At 44.3% G+C, this 20,258-nt stretch overlaps 1 protein-coding gene across 1 annotated transcript in view; it reads right to left on the bottom strand.

Moving 5' to 3' along the window:
- The window catches only part of FAM171A1 (family with sequence similarity 171 member A1), an 84,371-nt gene that overhangs the window by 25,529 nt on the left and 38,584 nt on the right, over positions 1-20,258 (bottom strand). Inside the window, exons 2-5 of the mRNA XM_083189391.1 lie at positions 14,743-14,970; positions 8,600-8,692; positions 1,733-1,891; positions 245-421 (exon numbers count right to left, since the gene is read on the bottom strand). Coding sequence (XP_083045517.1) covers positions 245-421; positions 1,733-1,891; positions 8,600-8,692; positions 14,743-14,970 — 657 coding nt within the window. The remainder of the gene's footprint in view (positions 1-244; positions 422-1,732; positions 1,892-8,599; positions 8,693-14,742; positions 14,971-20,258) is intronic.

Below are 20,258 nucleotides of genomic sequence, written 5' to 3'. Positions count from 1 at the left end.
TGCTTTATTTTTACACCGCAGTACAGATATCAGTTTGAAGTACACCCCCCACCCAAATCTAACTCTCTCTGCACATGTTACAACAGCCCCACCGGCAGCGCATATGATTTTGTCCATTAGATTGAATTTGCCTTTGCGAGTGAACCAGAACAACCCAAAACTCAGTAAGAACAGATCTTATTGACTGCATAATGCAGTGACTTGTAAGAAAGCTCCTGTGCGGCAGCCACTACACCCCTCTTACCTTGAGTTTGGTCGAATCTCCAAGCGGGCACATGTGCATTATGCTTCAGGTTGCCGTGAGCTGCCAGAGGCACAGTCACATAGATTGGGCCTTGGACCAAGATGTCGGACTTATCGCTACTGAGCAAATGAATACTGACGGCGGTGACAGGGGTGAGGTCAAATCTGCTGCTGGTCCCTGTGATATAAACACAGAACAGTAATGATAATAAATAAATAAAAATGAAGCTTGCTTACCCGCTATATTTCCCACGTCACAGATTTGCCCTTTTATAGAACGGTTCAAACAAAAAATGGCGATTCAACCAAGCTTACTTTTACCATTAACATAGAAGGCAGAAGTAACCGTAGAAGCAGATTCCAAGAGAACGTTAGATAACATGCAGTAACAATTGAGGATGGTCCTTAAGATAGCATAACGAAATATTTCCTTTTTTTTTATGGTTCATCTGTCAGGTTTGGTCATCCTTTAAAAAGTTCTTTCCTGTATCGAATAAGAAGTTACAGTCCTTTTAAATATAACCGATGCCAGCAGGGTCAGTACTTGTGCCAGGCAATAACTGCAGATTGAGCAGTCACGTGGCGGCAGACCAGGCACATCTAGTGCCCTAAGGAACCAAATCGGATATCTGACTGGTACTGCTGGCCAGATCCCATTCAGCAGCACAACTGGAAGAGTCTGCTTCCTCGCTCACTCAACCCCTTACACTGCCAAACACACCGTCGTTAGTTTGTTCTCGGCCTTGGCACGGCCTTACTGGCAGCTTAGTGTTACACGCGGCTCTTCCAAGTAACTATTTCCACAGCCCTCTCTCGAAAAAAACGCAACCGTAGCAAAATAACACCTCCTCATTCCACCTGGATTCATAGGACCCAAGTTAGGGATGAAGTGGAGTCAAGTGACCACCATTCTGTATAACATTCACACACTGTTGGATAGACCAGCGTAAGCCGGCGCTAAAATCAGAGAGGCTGATTCTGCTCGCATTCTTCGGAGGTGTGGACAGAAACGGCTTATCCTAATAGGCTGAAAAAACCTGGGACTCCCTACTAGGGTTGCCAATCCCAGGGGATTTCTTGAGCCAAGAGGGGGGGCGGTGCGGCTGGCAGTGGGGTTGCGGCCTGCGCAGCATGACCTCTGACCACATCACGCTGCGCAGAGCTGTGCAGCCAGCATTAGACTGCGCATGCGGGGTAAAATCCCAGGATCCCGACCTTTCGGATTGGTCACCCTAGTCCCTATGTGATGCAACGAACGTAGGGCGTGCTGGGTGGAAACCAATTGTATCAGCCTATGGTAAAATGCAGAAATATGGTAAATGCTGGCATAGTCCAAAAAAGGACGGCTGTTTCCCCTTCAGTACATCTCACCTGTAAGGCTGCAATACTTTTTATGTTGTATTTGTATAGAGGCATATGCCATATGCCTGTTTTCATTTATAAAATTGGAAAAAAACAAAGTGCACACATACAGTGGCGCATCACTAACCTGATGAGTTTCCATCTGATCCTTGCAAGTAAGGAAAGTTGTCAACCTCGGAGGAAGTGCTGACGGAAGTCAGGAAAGCGGCCAAGTCCTTGTAGGTGGCATTACCAGGAAGGTCCAGCGCACTCCGTGCAAAGTGTACTCGGGGCTGCAGTCTTGACCCTGTGTGTGTATATATCAAACGCCCACAACAACAAGGTAAGAAGTGGAAACACAAAACTTCTCCAAATTATAAACCACAAATACACACACACTCGTGTCAAAACTAGACATATGGAAGTCCCCTTTACATAGTGTCAACCTATAGAATATAGTATAGACCTGGAACTAATAATATCATAGTAAATGGTTGCTGTGACATTGTACATAGGTATCCTCAAACTTCAAGTGGCCTGAGACACCTGGCTCCAGTGAGAGGTGCCGAGCGGTTTAGTGTAGAGACATTGGGGTAACCTAGAATTTGACGGCAGATAAGAACCACTTGGCCCATCTAGTCTAGGGTAGAAGTATGAAGCTGTGATAAGGGAGGATAAGTGAGCCAGAGGAGAAGTGGCCCATGGCACCCAATCAGCACTGAGGTAACATCTACAATTTGCATAATATAAAATTACACAGATTGTTTGCCATAGGCCACTTCTACTCTGGCTCACTTCTCCCTTATCACGGCTTCATACATCTACCCCATTATCTCTAAATATACAACAGAACTGGCGTGAAACAAAAGCCACTGCATCGTACCACTTTCTATACAGATTCAAGGGAAGATGCACGAAGCCTGAGAGAGTGATAAAGCGAAGAGAGAAACCTACCAACCAGCTCCTAAATGTTCTATTTCAAATACAGCCTGTAAAATGACAGTTAGGAGCTGACAGGCTGGTACTTTTATCTCCACCCACTTTATCTCTCTCCAAACCTTAGCGCATCTCAGACTCCGGGGCAGTTTTATTAACCCTGGTGGAGTGAAAGTGTCTGGTTATAACGCAGCAGCCAATTAGCTCCTAACTGTCAAGTTACAGGCTGGGTTTGAAAATTAACAGGAGCTACCTGGCAGCTGCGCTATCACCTTCCACTTTCCCAGGCTTAATACATCTGCCCCTCAGTCACACACAGATGCATAGAAGATAATTTCATGCAGTCTAGTCAGGTGGTTTTTCACATTTGAGCCAAAAAGACGACTGGTGAAAGCAGTGTCGCTAGGACCTAGCACGCCAACAAGGGCTGCGCCGCGCGACTGCTTCAATAATGTATAATAACACAACTGCATAAGAACATCAGGAGAGAAAAACTGATTTTTTTCCCCATATTTTGTATTTCTCCATTATTATTTTTTTAGGCCCGCCAATTAGGTTGCCTGAAACAAAAAATCTTACAGAAAACACAGGATTCTGGATTTCCTAGTAATGCGATACGGATCTGTCATATTTCTCTTGGTTTCCATTTATCAATGTGAGAAACATAAATAGGGTCACTGTAATGGCCACATATGTGCTGTTCCTAGATCAGCCTAATGTATAGGAGGATCAGGTTTGTAGTATTAAAATTTTTAGAATAAAAATACAGTCGGAAACAGACATGTGTCGGAAAACGCCAGTTTCCGACTGTTTTTTTTTTTAGTCGGATCCATGATTCGACCTATTCAATTTTTTTTAAAATGAATAGCCGCCAATCCGCGTGCTTTTGTCGATATCCGGGCCAAATTTGGCAGGTTTTGGCCAGTTTCCGACAATCTCAATCCAACTTTAAAGAAAGTCGGATTAAGGAGACGAGTCAGGGAGGATGGTGCCGGGTGAGCAGCAGCATCTTACCCAGCACCGTCCTCCTGTCCGGCATCCTCCCGCCTCCCAGCGCAGTCCTCCTTCCTCCCGGCACTATTCTCCCGCTGTTCATCTGCTTCCTGGCGCCGTGCCGTGTGAGCAGTAGCCAAAATCAGCCGGTCAGATTTGGCTGCATAATTGAATAGGCTTCGTCGGATCCATTCCAACAAATTAATTTCGGAATGGATCCAACTTTAATTGAATATACCACTAAGTATTCATTAATAATACAAAAAAAAAAGGAGATAATTATTAAATTAAAGCGAGAAACACACCACTCTATAACGTATCATGTATAACGATAAGAGTGTGGTTTGCTTTTAACCCTTTAAATGGCAACGTTGCTGTTAAGAGATTCTCGAAATATCCGCTAAAAATGACAGCAACGCTCACAGCAACTGTTCTTTTTTTGGGTGCAATATTTAACTAAACTTCAATTACTTGGCTGTATTTGTATTTATTTGAACTAAACGAACAGTCGATTTGAGAGGCAGATATTTCGAGAATAAATTTAATAAAATGTTTGAAACAAAATGTATTTGATAGCCCAAAACAGGCCAGTAAACAGGCAAGCAACTCTGACCCCTGAGTATAGTATTAATCCGTAGGCCCAAGGTCTTATAGTAATGACCTTTTCGCTTGAGGGATTGTGCTCTGGCGCACTCAAAATAGCTTTATTGATATCTGCCAAGGTGCGGACACCCTCCCAGAGACACTACTGGTCAATTGTACAAAATGCTCTCTTCAGAAAAATGCAATGCAATCGATCAGAAGTGCAGACCTGCCCTCAGTGTCCTGGAATCACTCTGCAATATATGGAGCATGTATAATACCACACAATGCGGTTAGCATTCAGAATCACCCAGGTCTGGGGAATAGAAACCACAAGCCACTTATTTAGGACCATAAACCAGAAGCCAAGTGGGCAAACATTAGCTAAGAAAAATAGGTGAGCTCACTGCCGTCACTGAGGTGTTCAACAACTACCATATGTCACTACTTTAATTGCGGTTAACAATTTGCTGCTCCAAAAATCCAAGCTCTGGGACAGGAGCCTACACCCCACTGTCGACCCCCTCACCTCCAAATCTATTCTGGATTGTACAGTATGTAGCATCAGCCATATTACACTATGCATCCAGACTTAGTGAGTGTGACGCTGTGCCAGGACCATTAAGCCTGCCCTACAGTGCATCTGGGACATAGCACTGTCTGCAAAACACATCAAGGCCTAAGAAGCAGGCAGGTTTCCCAGAATTCCCGTAGCAGTCTCCTCCTCAATAAGATCATTTTATTACTGTACGAAAGTCTGACTGAATACCTTATGACACATTTTTCAATAGCCTTCCATGGCACTGTTCGGCCATGTGCACCGACTATAACATGTAGACAAACAAATGCAGTAAAAAGCCACAACACTGGGCACTCGAGTCGCCCCGTGTAGCGTACATGTGGTTTCCATTATGACAAAACAATAAAACATAAAATACCTTCTGAGTCCAACAGCTGAAAACTTCTCAGGAAATTGGCCCAGACAATGATTAGCAGAGTCCTGGCGGCGCCCGAAAGCCAACATGGGCCTTAATTAAAAAAGGGCGCTATTTGGAAAATGTTAAGATTTAGCATTTCCTATTTGGCAATTAGTGGTAGAATTACTTTGAGACAAGTATTAACCCCAAACAAAGCACTTGTCCTGTAAAGTAAGGCAGTAGCAGCATGGATGTACAGTCATCTTAGCTGCTGAAATTCAAAATGGCTACTCTTCAGACAAGTTATGAAGCGTGGTAACCATAATTAACGACAGCCATACGTCGCTAATGAGCAATAAAAAAGGTAAGAGGATGGGTTCAGTTAGTGGTAAACAAAGGGCAGTGTTCCAGGAATTCTGTATACGCCCCTCCAAAATATGTCAGGCAGTGTTACCATCTGTGCCACAGGCTACATTATGTGCCATAGTAAGAATCTGGATGAAACGGATGACTAACGTTAACACTGACTAGACATTATACAGCTAAATCTAGGTCTCATTAGCAAAGTCATTAAAGAGCACAATCTCTGGGTTTGTGACTTTCCATTTAAAACCAAAAACTACATTTTAAACCTGAATTTAGTGAGTTTATGAGGGATTATTGTTGTCTGGTACAGTTCTGGTGAAGGCGGATAGGCGATACGCAATTTCAGCCAATACACACTGTACAACACATGGTCCATCTAACCTGCAAATCTGTATAATACCACTGCCTGCATTTAGAATCCATATAAATCATGCTGCTTTCAGACCGCAAAACTGGCTTTGACCAGGTATTTTGAAACGTTTCTAAAAACGGGTCTGCCAGGTAAAACCCCTTTCACACCGCATCTCTTAAACAGGATATTACTGTTTAAGTGCCGTTTTTTGACACTGGCAGACCCGTTTTTGGAAACTTTCCAAATACAGGATCAAAGCCAGTGCGGTCTTCAGCAACCCCCCCCCCCCCCCCGTAACACGCTGTGTGGCAGCGTGTTACAGTTAACACCCCCCCCCCCCACCAACCAATAGGGCTAACACCCCCACCCCCACCCAATGTGTTTAAGAAAGCCCCCGTGCAGCCAGTACCTCATGCCTTGTGGATCCCGGCTGTGCAGACTCCTGCAGCTTATCAAAAAAGTGACTTTCGGAAAATGGCTGCCCCCATACCAAAGACAGTTTTTTCAAACAGTCTTTCCTATGGGGCAGCCATTTTCCGAAAGTCACTTTTTTTTTAATAAGCAGCAGGAGCCGACAGGAGCCGATAAGAGCAGGAGCCGACAGCCAGGATCGTAAGGCACGAGGCACGGGGGTTTTCTTAAACACATTGGGGGCAGTCACTGGGGACCAATAGTGCTCACTGCTGCCTGGGTACCGTTTCAGACCCGTTCAGACAGCAAAAAAAAAACGGGTCTGAAACTGTCTTTTTTACCATTTTAAAATACTGGTTATTTTAAAACGGTAAATGCACTCTGGACCTTTTAGACCGCACATATTACCGTTTTGAAACGGTAAAGAAACGGCAATATACCGTTTCATTTGTGCGGTCTGAAAGGGGCATAAGATCTCCCTCCTTCACCAGCATTCAGTAATGTCTCTGAAAAGAATGGATCTTGTCTAGGTGAAATAAAGTAATGGGGCATACACACGGGGAGAGGATAGATCGCTCAACAAGATTGCACTACACAGCGATTTGATAGTGAGAACACTGGCCCTGCCCGGCTGCGCATCAATATTGCTATGGCCCCTACACATGGAGCGATGTAAAAGCATTTTCTAAGCAATCTAATGAGATCACTTAGAAAATGCCCCAAAATCGTCCCGTGACGTAAGTGGCAAGATTAATATAGCACCAAGAGTAAAACAGAGGACTGAAGACATCAATGAAATAAAAATATATCTATTGCATTTCTTGACAGTTCTTTGTGGTTTTTGGAACTTCCAGTATAACGCGTTTCTCCACGGTCGGAGAACAGCAACACAGACACACGCATCTCCAACAATACAACTAAACAGACTGCAGCCACACAAACAATATCAACTGCAAACAGTTCTGTTTGAACAAAAAAAGTCTAATTATGCAATGTTGGGGATCAGGTTCCTAACAACAAAAACAGCTGCCTAGAAATTAAAGAAATAAAAATGTATTTTTTAGCTGCCTCCGCTGTACAGAAGATTATTTGTACACCACAATTTTGTCACCTGCATTAACACTTCAAACAACTCCAGTGGGGTTTATAACACACACACTTCATTTCACCCAAACACAACGGCAAAAGTCAAACGTCAAAGGAGACGTCATGGGGACTGAAGCCTTAACTGCATATATATTACACACAGGCGGTTCTTCATTATGCTGATTCATTGCAGTCCTCATGCTGTTCAGTGGTAAATCCTGATCCTTGCGTGATAAATCATTAATCAACGCTTGCACAGATGATCAGCCTCATTATTACAGGGTATTCATGGAAATGTTTTATACACATGATTAATGGTTACCAATTATGGTGGGGAAGTCTTAATTAAAAGTACTTTATCTTGGGGACATATCACAGATACATTTTTTCTAATTTTACTAACTTTATTCAATTAGCGTTTATTCTAGCACCCTAGATCTTCCAAAATCAATGCAGTTCCTCTTCCTTACTTGGGGTGTAGCGCTCTGCTGTGATGTTTCTAATACAGTGGGGATTGTATTTCAGCACTGATATGCAGACTAGACCAGTGCTAGAACAATTACAGCAAAGAGCGACACCCCAGGCAGGGAAGTGGAAATGCACAGGTTTTGAAAGATGCAGGGAGCTGGAATGAGCACTATACATAATATGAGAAAAATAAACCTAACATATAACACATACATTATTATTATTAATTATTAATTATAATACTTAAAAAAAAAGACAACATATCAGGAAGTGCCATGTATTGAGAAGATCAGTAGCTTGATACGGGTTACGGTCATTTGGTTGACAAGCATGATGGTCGACATGGGTCTAGGTCAACACAAACTTTAGGTCGACAGTGTATACAGCGAAAGTGTATATGGCGACATGGGGTTTTTCACTGTTTTTTGAGCGCGACATGCGCCGACTAGGGCGTGGTGGGAGAATAAAATAGTGCCCGGAGCGTTGCGAGGGGATGCGGTGCACTTTAACCTGTGTCCTATGTCAACGGTGTCGACATTCAGGTAAAAAAAAAAAACAGTGAAAAACCCCATGTCGACCTAATGCTTGTGTCGATCTAATGACCTTTCGACCTAAACCCATGTTGACCTTGTCCCATGTCGACCTTGAATCATGTCGACCAAACGATCCCAACCCCTGGATACATGGTCAAGAATTTCTATTTATCAATCTATCTCCATCACCCCTGCTAGCGAGACATGCAAACTGAAGGAATGGAGACAGATTAATTTGCAATCTGGAATTTAAAAAAAAAAAAAGTTCATCAGCAATATGGAATTACAAAAGCTTTCTTCTGTGGAACAGAGTTTGGTTACATGTAAGAGAGGCTTTCCCAGCAGGATCTGCCAACGTAAGGTTTACCCACCTTGAAATCCTGAGACTATCTGTACAACATCATCATAGACCATTAGAGTGGCCGACCGCTCAGGCAGCAAACCCAGGCTGAGGGAGGAGAACACTGTAAGGAAGACACAAACATGGCCGTCAAGGAACCGTACACCGACACCGGACATCGCAACTCTGGCAGCCAAAACTTTCCAGCCGATTTATGTACTTCAATGTCACAATAGTCAGACATCTCACAAGCAGACGGAGGGAACAATGGATAATAAAAGCATTTAGAGGCTCGTGTGCACCACAAGGCCAATGTTTTTGTTGGCACTTGTCTGCATTAGAAAGGGTATTATATTATTATCTACAAAGCTGCACGTTCCATTGTCCGAGCTGCCACTAGAGGAGTATGTACAATGTCCGGTTGCGGAAGCCACTGAGGGACAGAGATATGAACCGGCAGACACAACAGACGGGGACCAGACAGGAATTCCGGGATTTATACACCAACCTACAGAATAAATACTGCCATGTACAAAAAAAACACAGGCGCAAGGAATGAGAAATAAGAGGGGGGAGGGGGTTAAATTGTTTTTGGGCAACTGTAAGTAAGGCACCTGGGGAAGTTGGGGGCAGATTTAACAATGAATAATATTTTTGTTATCACTCGTTACTAAACTTAAATGGTGCTCCAAACAATCTGCTTCTAATGCCCCGTACACACGATAAGATATCAGTGGTGCCGAGAAACGAATTATCCACAGATTAAAACTGAATGCTAAGGCCCCCATACATTAGGCCGACTTATCCTTAGGACAAGTCGGACCCATTTCTCCTGTGAGCCGCCCGGCAGCTCCCCGGGAGGCTCACATACAATTTGGCACTTGATGAGCCAGTTTTTACATGTGATAAATCGCTTGCGATTTATCACATGTAAAACAAATGGGGAGCTGCAGGGCGGTGAGGAGCAGTGGGGCGGGCAGCGGCTCTCAAATGAGTTCCCGGCGGGTGCCGGGTGCGGCGAGTGATGCTGACCTGGCCGGGCATACTGTGATCACAAGTAGCAGCGCTGCCGCTGCGGGACGGGCAGTGCAATGGCGGCTATTACATTTTCAAAATACCTGTCAAATGACCGGCCGTTCTCTGATTGGCTGAGAGAGCTCTCAACCAATCAGATAACGGCCTGTCATTTGACATGTATTTTAAAAATCTAATAGCCGCCACTGCACTGCCCGTCCCGCAGCGGCAGCGCTGCTATTTGTGATCACATGCCCGGCCAGGTCAGTGTGTGTGCGCGCTAGTGCTCAGAGACCCGCTGCCCGCCGTGCTCCCGGTCAGTCTGCATGCATATGCCTGTCAGGTGGGCAGGCATATGCATAGAATACAGGGAAGTCGGATGATCTTATGTGCTGACCGTCCGACCTCCCTGATCCGATCCGATGCGCACGGGACCGCGCATCGGATCAGATGTCACACAACTGCGATTTTGGGCCGATATCACCCGGTTATCGGCCCAAAGTGCCGAAATCGGATGAAATTGTCCCAAAATCGCACAGTGTATGGGGGCCTCTACAGTTCAGTGAAGTCACAGACACCCGCCAAACGCAAACAGTATAGTGGGTACGGCCATAACGGTCATGAGTTTTCAAAATTACAGGAGCAGATAGGACGTAGAACCTTATTATTCTTCATAACTATAGACAACAAGAATATCACTTGTTGTTAAATCTGCCCCAAATTTCCCATACACAGTGTTCATTCTAGCACCCTGCTCCTTGTAAAAACCTTGTAGTTCCTCCTTCCTGCCTGGGGTGTCGCTGTCTGCTGTGGTACTTCAAAAACAGTCTAGTTTGTATCTCAATGTTGAGATACAAACCCAACTGTTGTAGAAACATCACAGCAAACAGCGACACCCCAGGCAGGAAGGAGGAACTGCAAGGATTTTTCATGGAGCAGGGTGCTAGAATGAAGACTAGCTCAGCGATTTAGTTAAACACAGATCACTCAGCACCAGTGCTGTGTGCTGAGCGATCGGTCACTGTCAGTGTTCTCAATAGAGAGAACACTGGACGATGACTACATTTATACTGCATGCAGTATAAATCTAGTCAGGCGATTGTGACTGCGCATTGCCATCGCCCATACACACGGAGCGATCCGTGCTTCATTTCTAAGCAATCTAGACAGATCACTTAAGGCCCCCACACATTAGAATGATTTTTTGGCCGATTGTCCGACCGATCTATCGGGCAAATTTTTACAGATAATCGACAATAATCGTCCGTTTATCGTTAAAAATCGACCCATATATCAGATGATCGGTCGGAAATCAGACAATTGACCAAAAAAAATCGTTCTAGCGTGTGGGGTCTTTTAGAAATGGGGATATAAAACCAAGGGTGTATGGCCCATAAGAACCTGTTTATTTCAACTGAATTGCACTCAGAGATGAGGGGCGTTTCCAAGACTCTCTGCTCAGTAGATTAAACTGTGGTTACTATGGTAGCCACCTGCCCATCACATGTTTGCAAAACATTAGCAACAGCTTAAAACAAATATCTTAAAAGTAAAACAAAAAAATAAAAAACATTATTTTCTTTTAGGATTTAGGAGCATCCAATCCAATAAATTTAGGACGATTATCTAGAAAGATAGGAATCAAAATTAAGAGTAAGTGGGTAAAAAGTGATGGACAATGGTCGATACAGGAAAGGCTTATATATTTCCATGGTTGCCAGAAATTTTCTGAATACATCTTCCCAAGATTGTCTAGCCAGAAAGTGACATGATAATGAGGTCCAATCGCTAGGCCTCTTCCAGGGCCAGATGTACGAAGCTTAATAGTGATACAATGGAGAATAATAAACCACCAGCCAATCAGCTCCTGTCTGTCATGTCACAGGCTGGGTTTGAAAACGGTCAGGCAGGAGCCGATTGGCTGGTGTGTCATCACTCTCCATTTTATCACTTTTCAAGCTTAGTACATCTAGCCCCCAATGTCTTTCTTATGAAAACAAACAACGAACTACCCTGTAGATAAGTAGCATACGCCAGCTGATCATACTGTCCTGAAGTTGGGAAAAGCGTGCCAACTACACTTTCCCCTTCCTAAATCTCTACATTGTGCGAGTTCTTGACCTGAGACACCAGGGTCTGAGGAACCACATAAGTATCTCCCAGTCAGCCAAGGACAAAGCTGGAAAACATTTACTTCCACATTGTCCACAACAGGGGCACAAATAGGCTGCTCTTGAGCTTTAACTTGTAGCATGTACAGGATTTCCCGTCCTTGTTTACTGGTGATAGTAACTGGGATAATCTCCTGGAAACTAGTCACATTCTGCTGGCATTTAACGAGCAGACACCATGAAGCTTTGTACATTATTCTATTAGCATCGTTACCAATGACCTGTGGAAGCGACCTTTCTTCTCAGGCACAAGTGTGAACTGCACAAGTATAATGCAATGTACTGAATGGGACAGTCCCAGCGGGCCACATATTCCTTCCCTAATAAAGTCAAACATAACAAATCCAGAAATAGCGCCCAAATGCCGCGGTCGGGACACTAGCCTATCGCATTTGAAAATTTATTTTCCTGGTCTTCGGAAAGAGACCACCCTAAAGAACGGGAAAGCCTCCAAAAGACAACATTGACTGCGCAGACATCCCCTACGTCGGCACTCCCGATACATGATCCATGATCTCCCGGATGGGGTTTCCTGGCTTAATGTGGAGTGCCAGGCATTTGGAAGCAATATAGTTAAATGGAAATGTTTTTTTATTATTGCTTATTTGGCATTAATCATCAACGGACATGAAGGTCATTGCCAAAAAGGAAATGTAGTTTATCATGGTTTATGTTGCCGGGGTATGTGCCAGGTTTTGTAAGGAAATGTAACAATTGTCATTTTCTGGTAGAACAAGATAACCTATGCTGCTCTTAGGGGTGTACACATGGTGAGATTTTGGCAGGAGATTTTGACTAGATAGATGCCTATTTTTCTCCTGCTTAGTCAATATTGTCTAGCAGAGATTGCTTAGCATAGATTGACTGTGCAGGCAAAGCAATTCTGACTAGATCATAGACCAGTTATGGCTAACCTTGACACTCCAGCTGTTGTTGAACTACACATCCCAGCATGCCCTGCTACAGTTTTGCTATTTGGCCAAGCTAAAACTAATGCAGGGCATGCTGGGATGTGTAGTTCAACAACATCTGGAGTGTCGAGGTTAGCCATCACTGGTATAGACTATCATTACTTAGACAAAATCGCTTAATCAAACTCTCCGGTGCATCTAGCCAAAATCTCTCTCAAAATCGCTTAGTCAAAATTGTCCATTAGCCAATATCTCACCATGTGTACAGGGCCTAAGTGAAGTATGATGGTATCACCAAACACCGCCCCCTCCCTGGAAAAATTTAAAAAAATAAAAATAAAATTTTGCCTTTGTATGCTTTGATCCACACCCATTTAAAGAATGTCCGTTAGGAGTAGATTCTCTATAAAGATGCCCGTACACGGTACAATTGCTGGGTGCGATGAGATGCGCGCTCCCATCACACAGCTGAAAAAGTATGTGCTGCACATACTTTTTGTACTAGATCTCATCGCATTGCATTGCAAAACCGGTACGATGCGATCTAGTCCAAATTGTATACAATAATTGTACCGTGTATGGGCACCTTTACTTTATTGCTTAGTACATCTGAGCCAAGATCTTTATTTCTACTAGGGGCTTAATAACGGATCTCACTGTTGGCAAACTATGAAGTAATACTGCAGCTGCCCGCACTACTGACCGTACAGGGCATGGCCATTATCGCTGGCATATTTATAGCGGCTGGCACATCTGGTTGTTTACAAGTGCCATAGGATAAGTTTGGGTGCTCATAGGAACAGTATTGGAGGGGGCAATTTAGCTGTTTTAGTGCATCCTTTTGCTCCCGATCACCCATCACTTTAGATGGAGCGATATTCAATTGTTTGTTCTGGTGCACGGTGCCCAATGCTTTTCGCACCCAAATAAACGGTCATCCGGCTAACCGTATCCAAACTATTGGAAAACGTGCGCAAAGCTGGACTTTTCTGACCGCCACCTTACACGGGTGCAAGCAGAAATAATGGACAGAAGCGATATTTGATGAATGACACCTAAAAAATGATTGAATCCCCCCTGGAGACCTACCGGCCCATAGATTCCTAATCCATTGCAAATAAAACGATTTCATAGTCTGGTTTCCATACCCCTCCTTACATCACCGCGAGGTCCTTTACTTCATTACATAAGGGAATAAGGTCTTCGCCACAATAACATATCGTATGTGCTGCTGGGTGCTTTCTGCTCATCTGATTGGCTACAGGCTGCTTTACCCCACCCACCCACCCACATCAAAACTGGCAATAAACATACAGGGGACATGTATCAACCATTACAAAAAGATTAAATCGCATCTGTCATTTTATAGGCCAATTGGGGGTCCACATTATTTGGTGTCCATGTCAACACCTGAGAAAGTGAAAAACTTTATTGACCTTTCTTTGTGTCGATCTTTTCTCGATGTTGACCATGTGCATGTTGAGCTATACATAGTCAGTGTAGTCATACCACACCCCAAACTATTATCTCAATAAAGCATATTACTTTGACCGAGGCTTATTCAATTACCATGTATCGATTAAGAAAAAAAAAAAATCCATGATTAGAATACAAAAGTAGTCAATGCTTAGGGGGATATTCAATCAGCGGCGGGCATCTCCAGTCGGGTAGATGCCCGCCGGGCCCTATTTAATGCTGTCTTCCCCGACAGCATTGAGGAGAGTATCTCGGCTGAACGAGCCCGAGCAAGCTCGATTGCCGTGACCCAGACCCAGTCCCGTTCTTGGTCAGCTCGACCAAGAACATGCAGGCAGGATTCGAGTTGCGGCCAGGAAGAGGCGAGCTGCAGCCGGCAGCTCATTACTTCCCGGCCGTTCTCGGCAGAACGAGCCCGACAGCTTGTGATGTCGGGCTCGTTCTGCCGAGATACCCTGCTCAATGCTGTCGGGGAAGACAGCATTGAATAGGGCCCGGCAGGCATCTCCCCTACGGGAGCTGCTCGCCGATGATTGAATATCCCCCTTAGTTACCAGGGGTCCACAACTCCCGCAGAAACAATGCTTGCAAACCAACCTTACCTGGTAACCGGCGGGGTCTCCAGGGAGCAGAATTTGGCACGTAGGCATGTTTAGTGGCTGTGACAATCAACTGACTTCCCAACCTATACTGGAGCTTGATCAGTGCAGTCCCGTCAGCGGCAGTGGTCCCAGACGCGGTGGAAACTTGGTTGGCGAATATTTTTACGATGGCATTGCCGAGCGGCTGATGAGTACTGACATCGCTGACCTGGACTTTCAATGTCACCTCTGGAAAGACAGAAAACCCATTAAGTTTTTGGAAGAGCAGCTCGGCTTTGCCACAGTAGTCATGCATTTCAGGCACCAACCGACCAGATTAAAAAGTTAAGTTTCTGCAAACTTATATCTTTACAGGAACACAAAGTTCGAGCATCAACAGTTTGTGGATTCAAGTTTTAAATTAAAACATGTGCCAGCTCCTCCCCAAATGCTTACATTCAGTCATAGTCCGATTCTTATGGATCAGAGGTCATAGAGGTCGTGCGTTTTGCCTGTTTCTAAGCATCAGTGGAAGTGATCACAGACCTGCTTAATCTGCAAACCTTTTCTTCAGTTTATCAAGGCCCGACCAGCCCAAAATCACTCTACTAGAGCATTTAGAGATCATGTTGTGAAAACAATATTCTTTCTGTTCCTGTAAGTATACATTAAGTAATCAAGCTCTGGCTGCATCTATCTCCATAATAAAGCAACTTGGCTTAATGGGGTTTTAAAAGACTTCCATCCCCAAAACTTTTGGATACAGTTTTCTGTCTTTCTATAATCACAAGGATCTGTCGGGAAAATAAACAGAAAGGGTGTCTTTTTTTAGATGGAAATCAGTCATTTTCCTAAAGGTATAGTATCTGGTCCCCATTTCTCTTTGATGGAATGAGATCATTATTTCAATAGCAGTCAGGAATAGGCCATGCAAACAGGGATAGGACTTCTCACGGATGCATCTATATCCCATAGATAATGGGAAGTGTTTCAAGTAATATGCCAGCATAGTTGCAAACGAAAATGGAAGAAGACCTCCACCCCAGCTGGGTGGCTAAGAGTTACTGTAGCCTGTCATTCTCATATTTAGGAGTTACCGGTATCATCAGCCTGCAGTAAGACAACAGCTGGGACTTTAAACGGATAACGCACAGACGTACAGGGAAAAACATTCCTAAATAACCTGGAACAGCAGCTGTTTCACACTTTACCAAGAAAATAAAAGTCTTGCCACCATAGGTGGTTTTGGATGCTGTACAGAGACACATTAACCAATAATTATTATAAAATAAGTACGTCATCCCAGGCATTACATGTAATCCAACAGCACAGCCTGCGGCCTCACACGCATCCCTAGCAGGGGTGCTTGTATTCAGAAATATGAGTGGTTTAAGCTAGACGGCTTTGTAGGTAATCCCATCCAAAGGCTTACATGAAACAATGCCCTAGAGGTAATACAAAGCAAGAAGAGTAGAATACTTACGGGCCTACCTATATATAGCTTCAATGCAACCCATAGGAGTGGTCTGTCTTTATGTGGCATAGAAAACTGTAAATACTGTAGAATCATATAGAAAGGATCATGTGGCTATATTGACTGCTGGTAATTCAATTGTTAACAGTATTCGAAACATTCAGTACATGCGAGTACAGAGGGAAAGGGCTTCAGGTTCCTCTACTACATCCACAAACATTACTGTGAGTAATGATTGTGTATTTACTGCACAGTATACATCTGCATCGTTAGGGTGCCGGATGGCCTCCCGGCGGTCAGTAGACAGAGGTCGGAATCCCAACGGTTGAAAGCCTGACAGTCTGAATGCTGACTTACAGGGGCTAGTCTCCCTCGTGGGGCTCCACGACCCCCATGGGTGTGGTATAGGGATCCCGACAGTTATTATCCCGACTAGCTGGACCCAGACAGCATGGTGAGTGCAACTAAGCCCCTTGCAGACTTGCTACGCGAACCACCTATTCTATTTTCCCTCTATGGGGGTCGTGGACCCCCACGAAGGAAAATAGCCGACGGCTTTCGGGAACCCGGCTGTCAGTGTTTTGACAGTTGGGATCCAGACGTCGGGTGAATGCCTGTAGGGAACCCGTCTGGCACCCAACCCTCATAGAGGGAGAATAGAACCTTTGGTGAGCGCAGTGAGCTGAGCCGCTGGAATCCCGACTACCGAGAGGTCATACCACACCCCATTGTTATACAGCTATAATGTTTATAATGTTTTTTACTGAATTACATAAGGGAATAAAGGTCCCTCCCGCCAGAAATATTGCCACATTAATATCGCATATGTGCTGCTGGGAGCTTTCTGCTAATCTGATTGGCTACTGATTGATTTATCCCCACCCACATCAAAACAATCAATAAATATACGGGGGACAAGTATCAAACATTCAAGAGATAAAATAGGTTATATAGGATCTGTCCTTTCAATGACTGCTAGATAAATACAGTTAATAAGCGGATGGGTTTGAACAACTTCTCCATCTTATCTCTCTCCAAAGCTTGATACATCTGCCCTACAAGGAGGAGGTGAAAGGACAACAAAAGGGTTTTCAGAGCCCTAACCAAATGCATACCAACAACATCAACAGCAGACGCAACAACTAAAAACACAAACTGCGGCATTATGGGAACGAAGCAGAAATCTGACATATGGGTTGTTAGGAATCCAAAAAAACATCGATGAAAAGGGACAGGACTTTATCGGGCAAAAAAAAAGCAGAAGTCCCCCGAGCCTGCCAGCACAATATGGAAACAACTGCTTCAGACATGCAAATTGCCATTATAATGCATCCAAATGTAAATGCAAAGCACAAGCTGTAGTCATTACACACAGTGCATAAGACTCCGGGCAAGACATCGTTTAGGTGGGTGCTGTAAATGGAGCCTCAGTATTTTACAAGCAACAGTTTACGAGTACAGTTGAAAAACAAAAGTGACAGGCCAATTATATGAGGTCGCCTTGTGCTTCCCACAGGGCAAATATTCCCAGTAACAGCCGCTAGGATGCCATCAGTCAGTATCTGCTTCCAGTGTGTGCACTTAAAAAATGAAATCAGTATGCACACTTTCTACCAGGGGTGGGCAATAAGCGGTCCTTCAGCTGTTGAGGAACTACACATCCCAGCATGCCTTGCCTTAGTTAAACTATTCGACCATGCTGCAACTGATACAAGGCATGCTGGGATGTGTAGTTCCTCAACAGCTGGAGGGCCGCTTATTGCCCACCCCTGCTTTGTACCGTGACGGGCCCTTGTGTATACTGCCAGTATCCCCTGTGTGCAATTTTGGAGGGAAAACGTATGTCAGCCTGGTTAGGACCACATTGCAGGGGCACAGTCAGCGCAAGCCCTGGAATTAAGAATCCGGAAATACTTTGGGAGGGGCTCACACATGACAGTGCTGGATCTGCATGGATGCGGAGTGACACATGGGAGTTAGGGGAAGCCCACATAAAACCTAGTGACCGCAGTAGTCACATACAGGATTACGATGCAGAGCTGTGTGACCTCAGCTTCCGGCTATAATCACAGTCTTCCAGGGCGTGTTACCTCACACTGACAACAAGTGAGCCAGGTCCCTGAACTCATATTAAAGTGCAAGGGAATCTGCTGCGTTATAGAAGAAACTGTAAATAAATAAAAATACATCAGTCCCATCATGGGAGACTGTACAAACAAAACCTAAATATTAATGGTGTAACTGAAGGAAATTATAATTTAACCCCTCCGCTGCTGAGGATTCTCACCCCTGTGCTATAGTACAGTTGCTGTACCGTATTGTGGATCAGACCCTATATGCGAGAATAAAAATGGAGGCCGCAAGTATGGTAAATCATGACTGATAAAAAAAACCATCTCAAATGCAAAAATGGAGGCACGTGAGGAATAATAAACGATTGCGCCAAATACATACCCTCCAACATGACCCATTCCATTAGGTACAAAATGCTCTGTTTCTGGACTTCCCTGCCAGTGGCAGTTGCAGCTGTCAGGCTGCAGCACAGTCCAATATTCAAAAAAGGGAGCCACACCTAATGCCACTCCAAACATCACTGTCCTGGACTTACTGGCAGTTGATGTGACCCCCCTCTTTGAATACTGGACTGTGCTAGAGTCCAAGCTCTGTAACTGCCACTGGCAGGGAAGTCCAGGAACAGAGCCTTTTGTACCTAATGGAATGGGTCATGTTGGAGGGTATGCAAATAACCTAATGAACCAATATAGGCAGCCACGCTGGAAGCGGCCTTCCCTTGATTTTGTAACCAAGTCGCCCAGGTTTTTCCTTCAACAACTGAAACGTTGCAGTTTGGTGCCACAGGCAGATGGCCACATTATCCACACACCAGATGCTTGGGGATTAGGTTAAATAACCAAACTGTATTCAATGTAAGTGGCAATACAAACAGGCATGTAGACATTACTGAATATGTGTATACCGTAAAAAAGGAGACTACCGATTTGTATGAGGTCAGGGCTTCGGGATTGAAAAAAGGGACTGCACATTAGCTATAATTTACAAGACATCATGATCACATCACCCATGTATCATCCCAAAGGACATTTCTTTTAATAGAGAAAAAGGAATATTACACATTTGTCAAAAATACATCAGTTGTTTGACAGATTTTGACTAGTGATTACCTCAGGATAGTGACCTGAAGTGGCAGGTGTAATACTGGGCATACACAGTCAGATAAAGGCGCCAGATGTACCAAGTTTCAAAAGTGATAAAATGGAGAGTGATAAACAGCCAGCCAATCAGCTCCTACCTGCCATGTCACAGGCTGTGTTTGAAAAATGTCAGGCAGGAGCTGATTGGTTGGTTGTATAGGACTCACTATTTTATCACGTTTAAAGCATAGTGCATCTGGCCCCCCATTGTCTGTCAGGCCAACAGCCATTCTATATGTCAATCTGTAACCCATCAGATATTGGGTGTCATACACTAGGCCAGGCATGGCCCTCCAGCTGTTGAACTACACATCCCAACATGTCCTGCTATGGTTTTGCTATTTGGCCAGGCTAAAACTGTTGCAGTGCATGCTGGGATATGTAGCTCATCAACAGCTAGAGGACCATCCTTGCACTAGGCCATATTGTGAACAATATCTATCAGAATGGGCTTTCTAAGTGATATTGTTCACATCATTATCATCTAGTGTGTATACTACATATCGTTAACGCCCTCCTCACTCGTCCCGCATGTTCCTAGTCAATGACGGCCGTGATGCCCCACAGGCATCACAAAAACGTATGTATGCAGCACCACACCAAAACCAATATCGGCGTTGGCAAGGAGTTGGCTAGTGTGTAGAGGGCTTGAGATTATAGGGTCAATTTAATAAAGCTTCTAAAAATGTAACTAGAATCGGTACTCTTTACTTAGAACGGCGCCCACGATTTTGATCGTGGGCATCGTTAGTAAAAAATCACGGGCATCGCGGGCATTGAATGCACTAAAAAAAAAAATCGGGTGCGATGCGACCGACGCGATGCCCGCGATTTCCCATAGGGAACAATGT

Source organism: Crinia signifera, chromosome 5 (genome assembly GCF_055691185.1).
Source record: "Crinia signifera chromosome 5, ASM5569118v1, whole genome shotgun sequence".
Lineage (NCBI taxonomy): Eukaryota > Metazoa > Chordata > Amphibia > Anura > Myobatrachidae > Crinia > Crinia signifera.
Note: the sequence above shows the minus strand (reverse complement) of the source record. Positions and strands in the feature narration are given on the sequence as shown.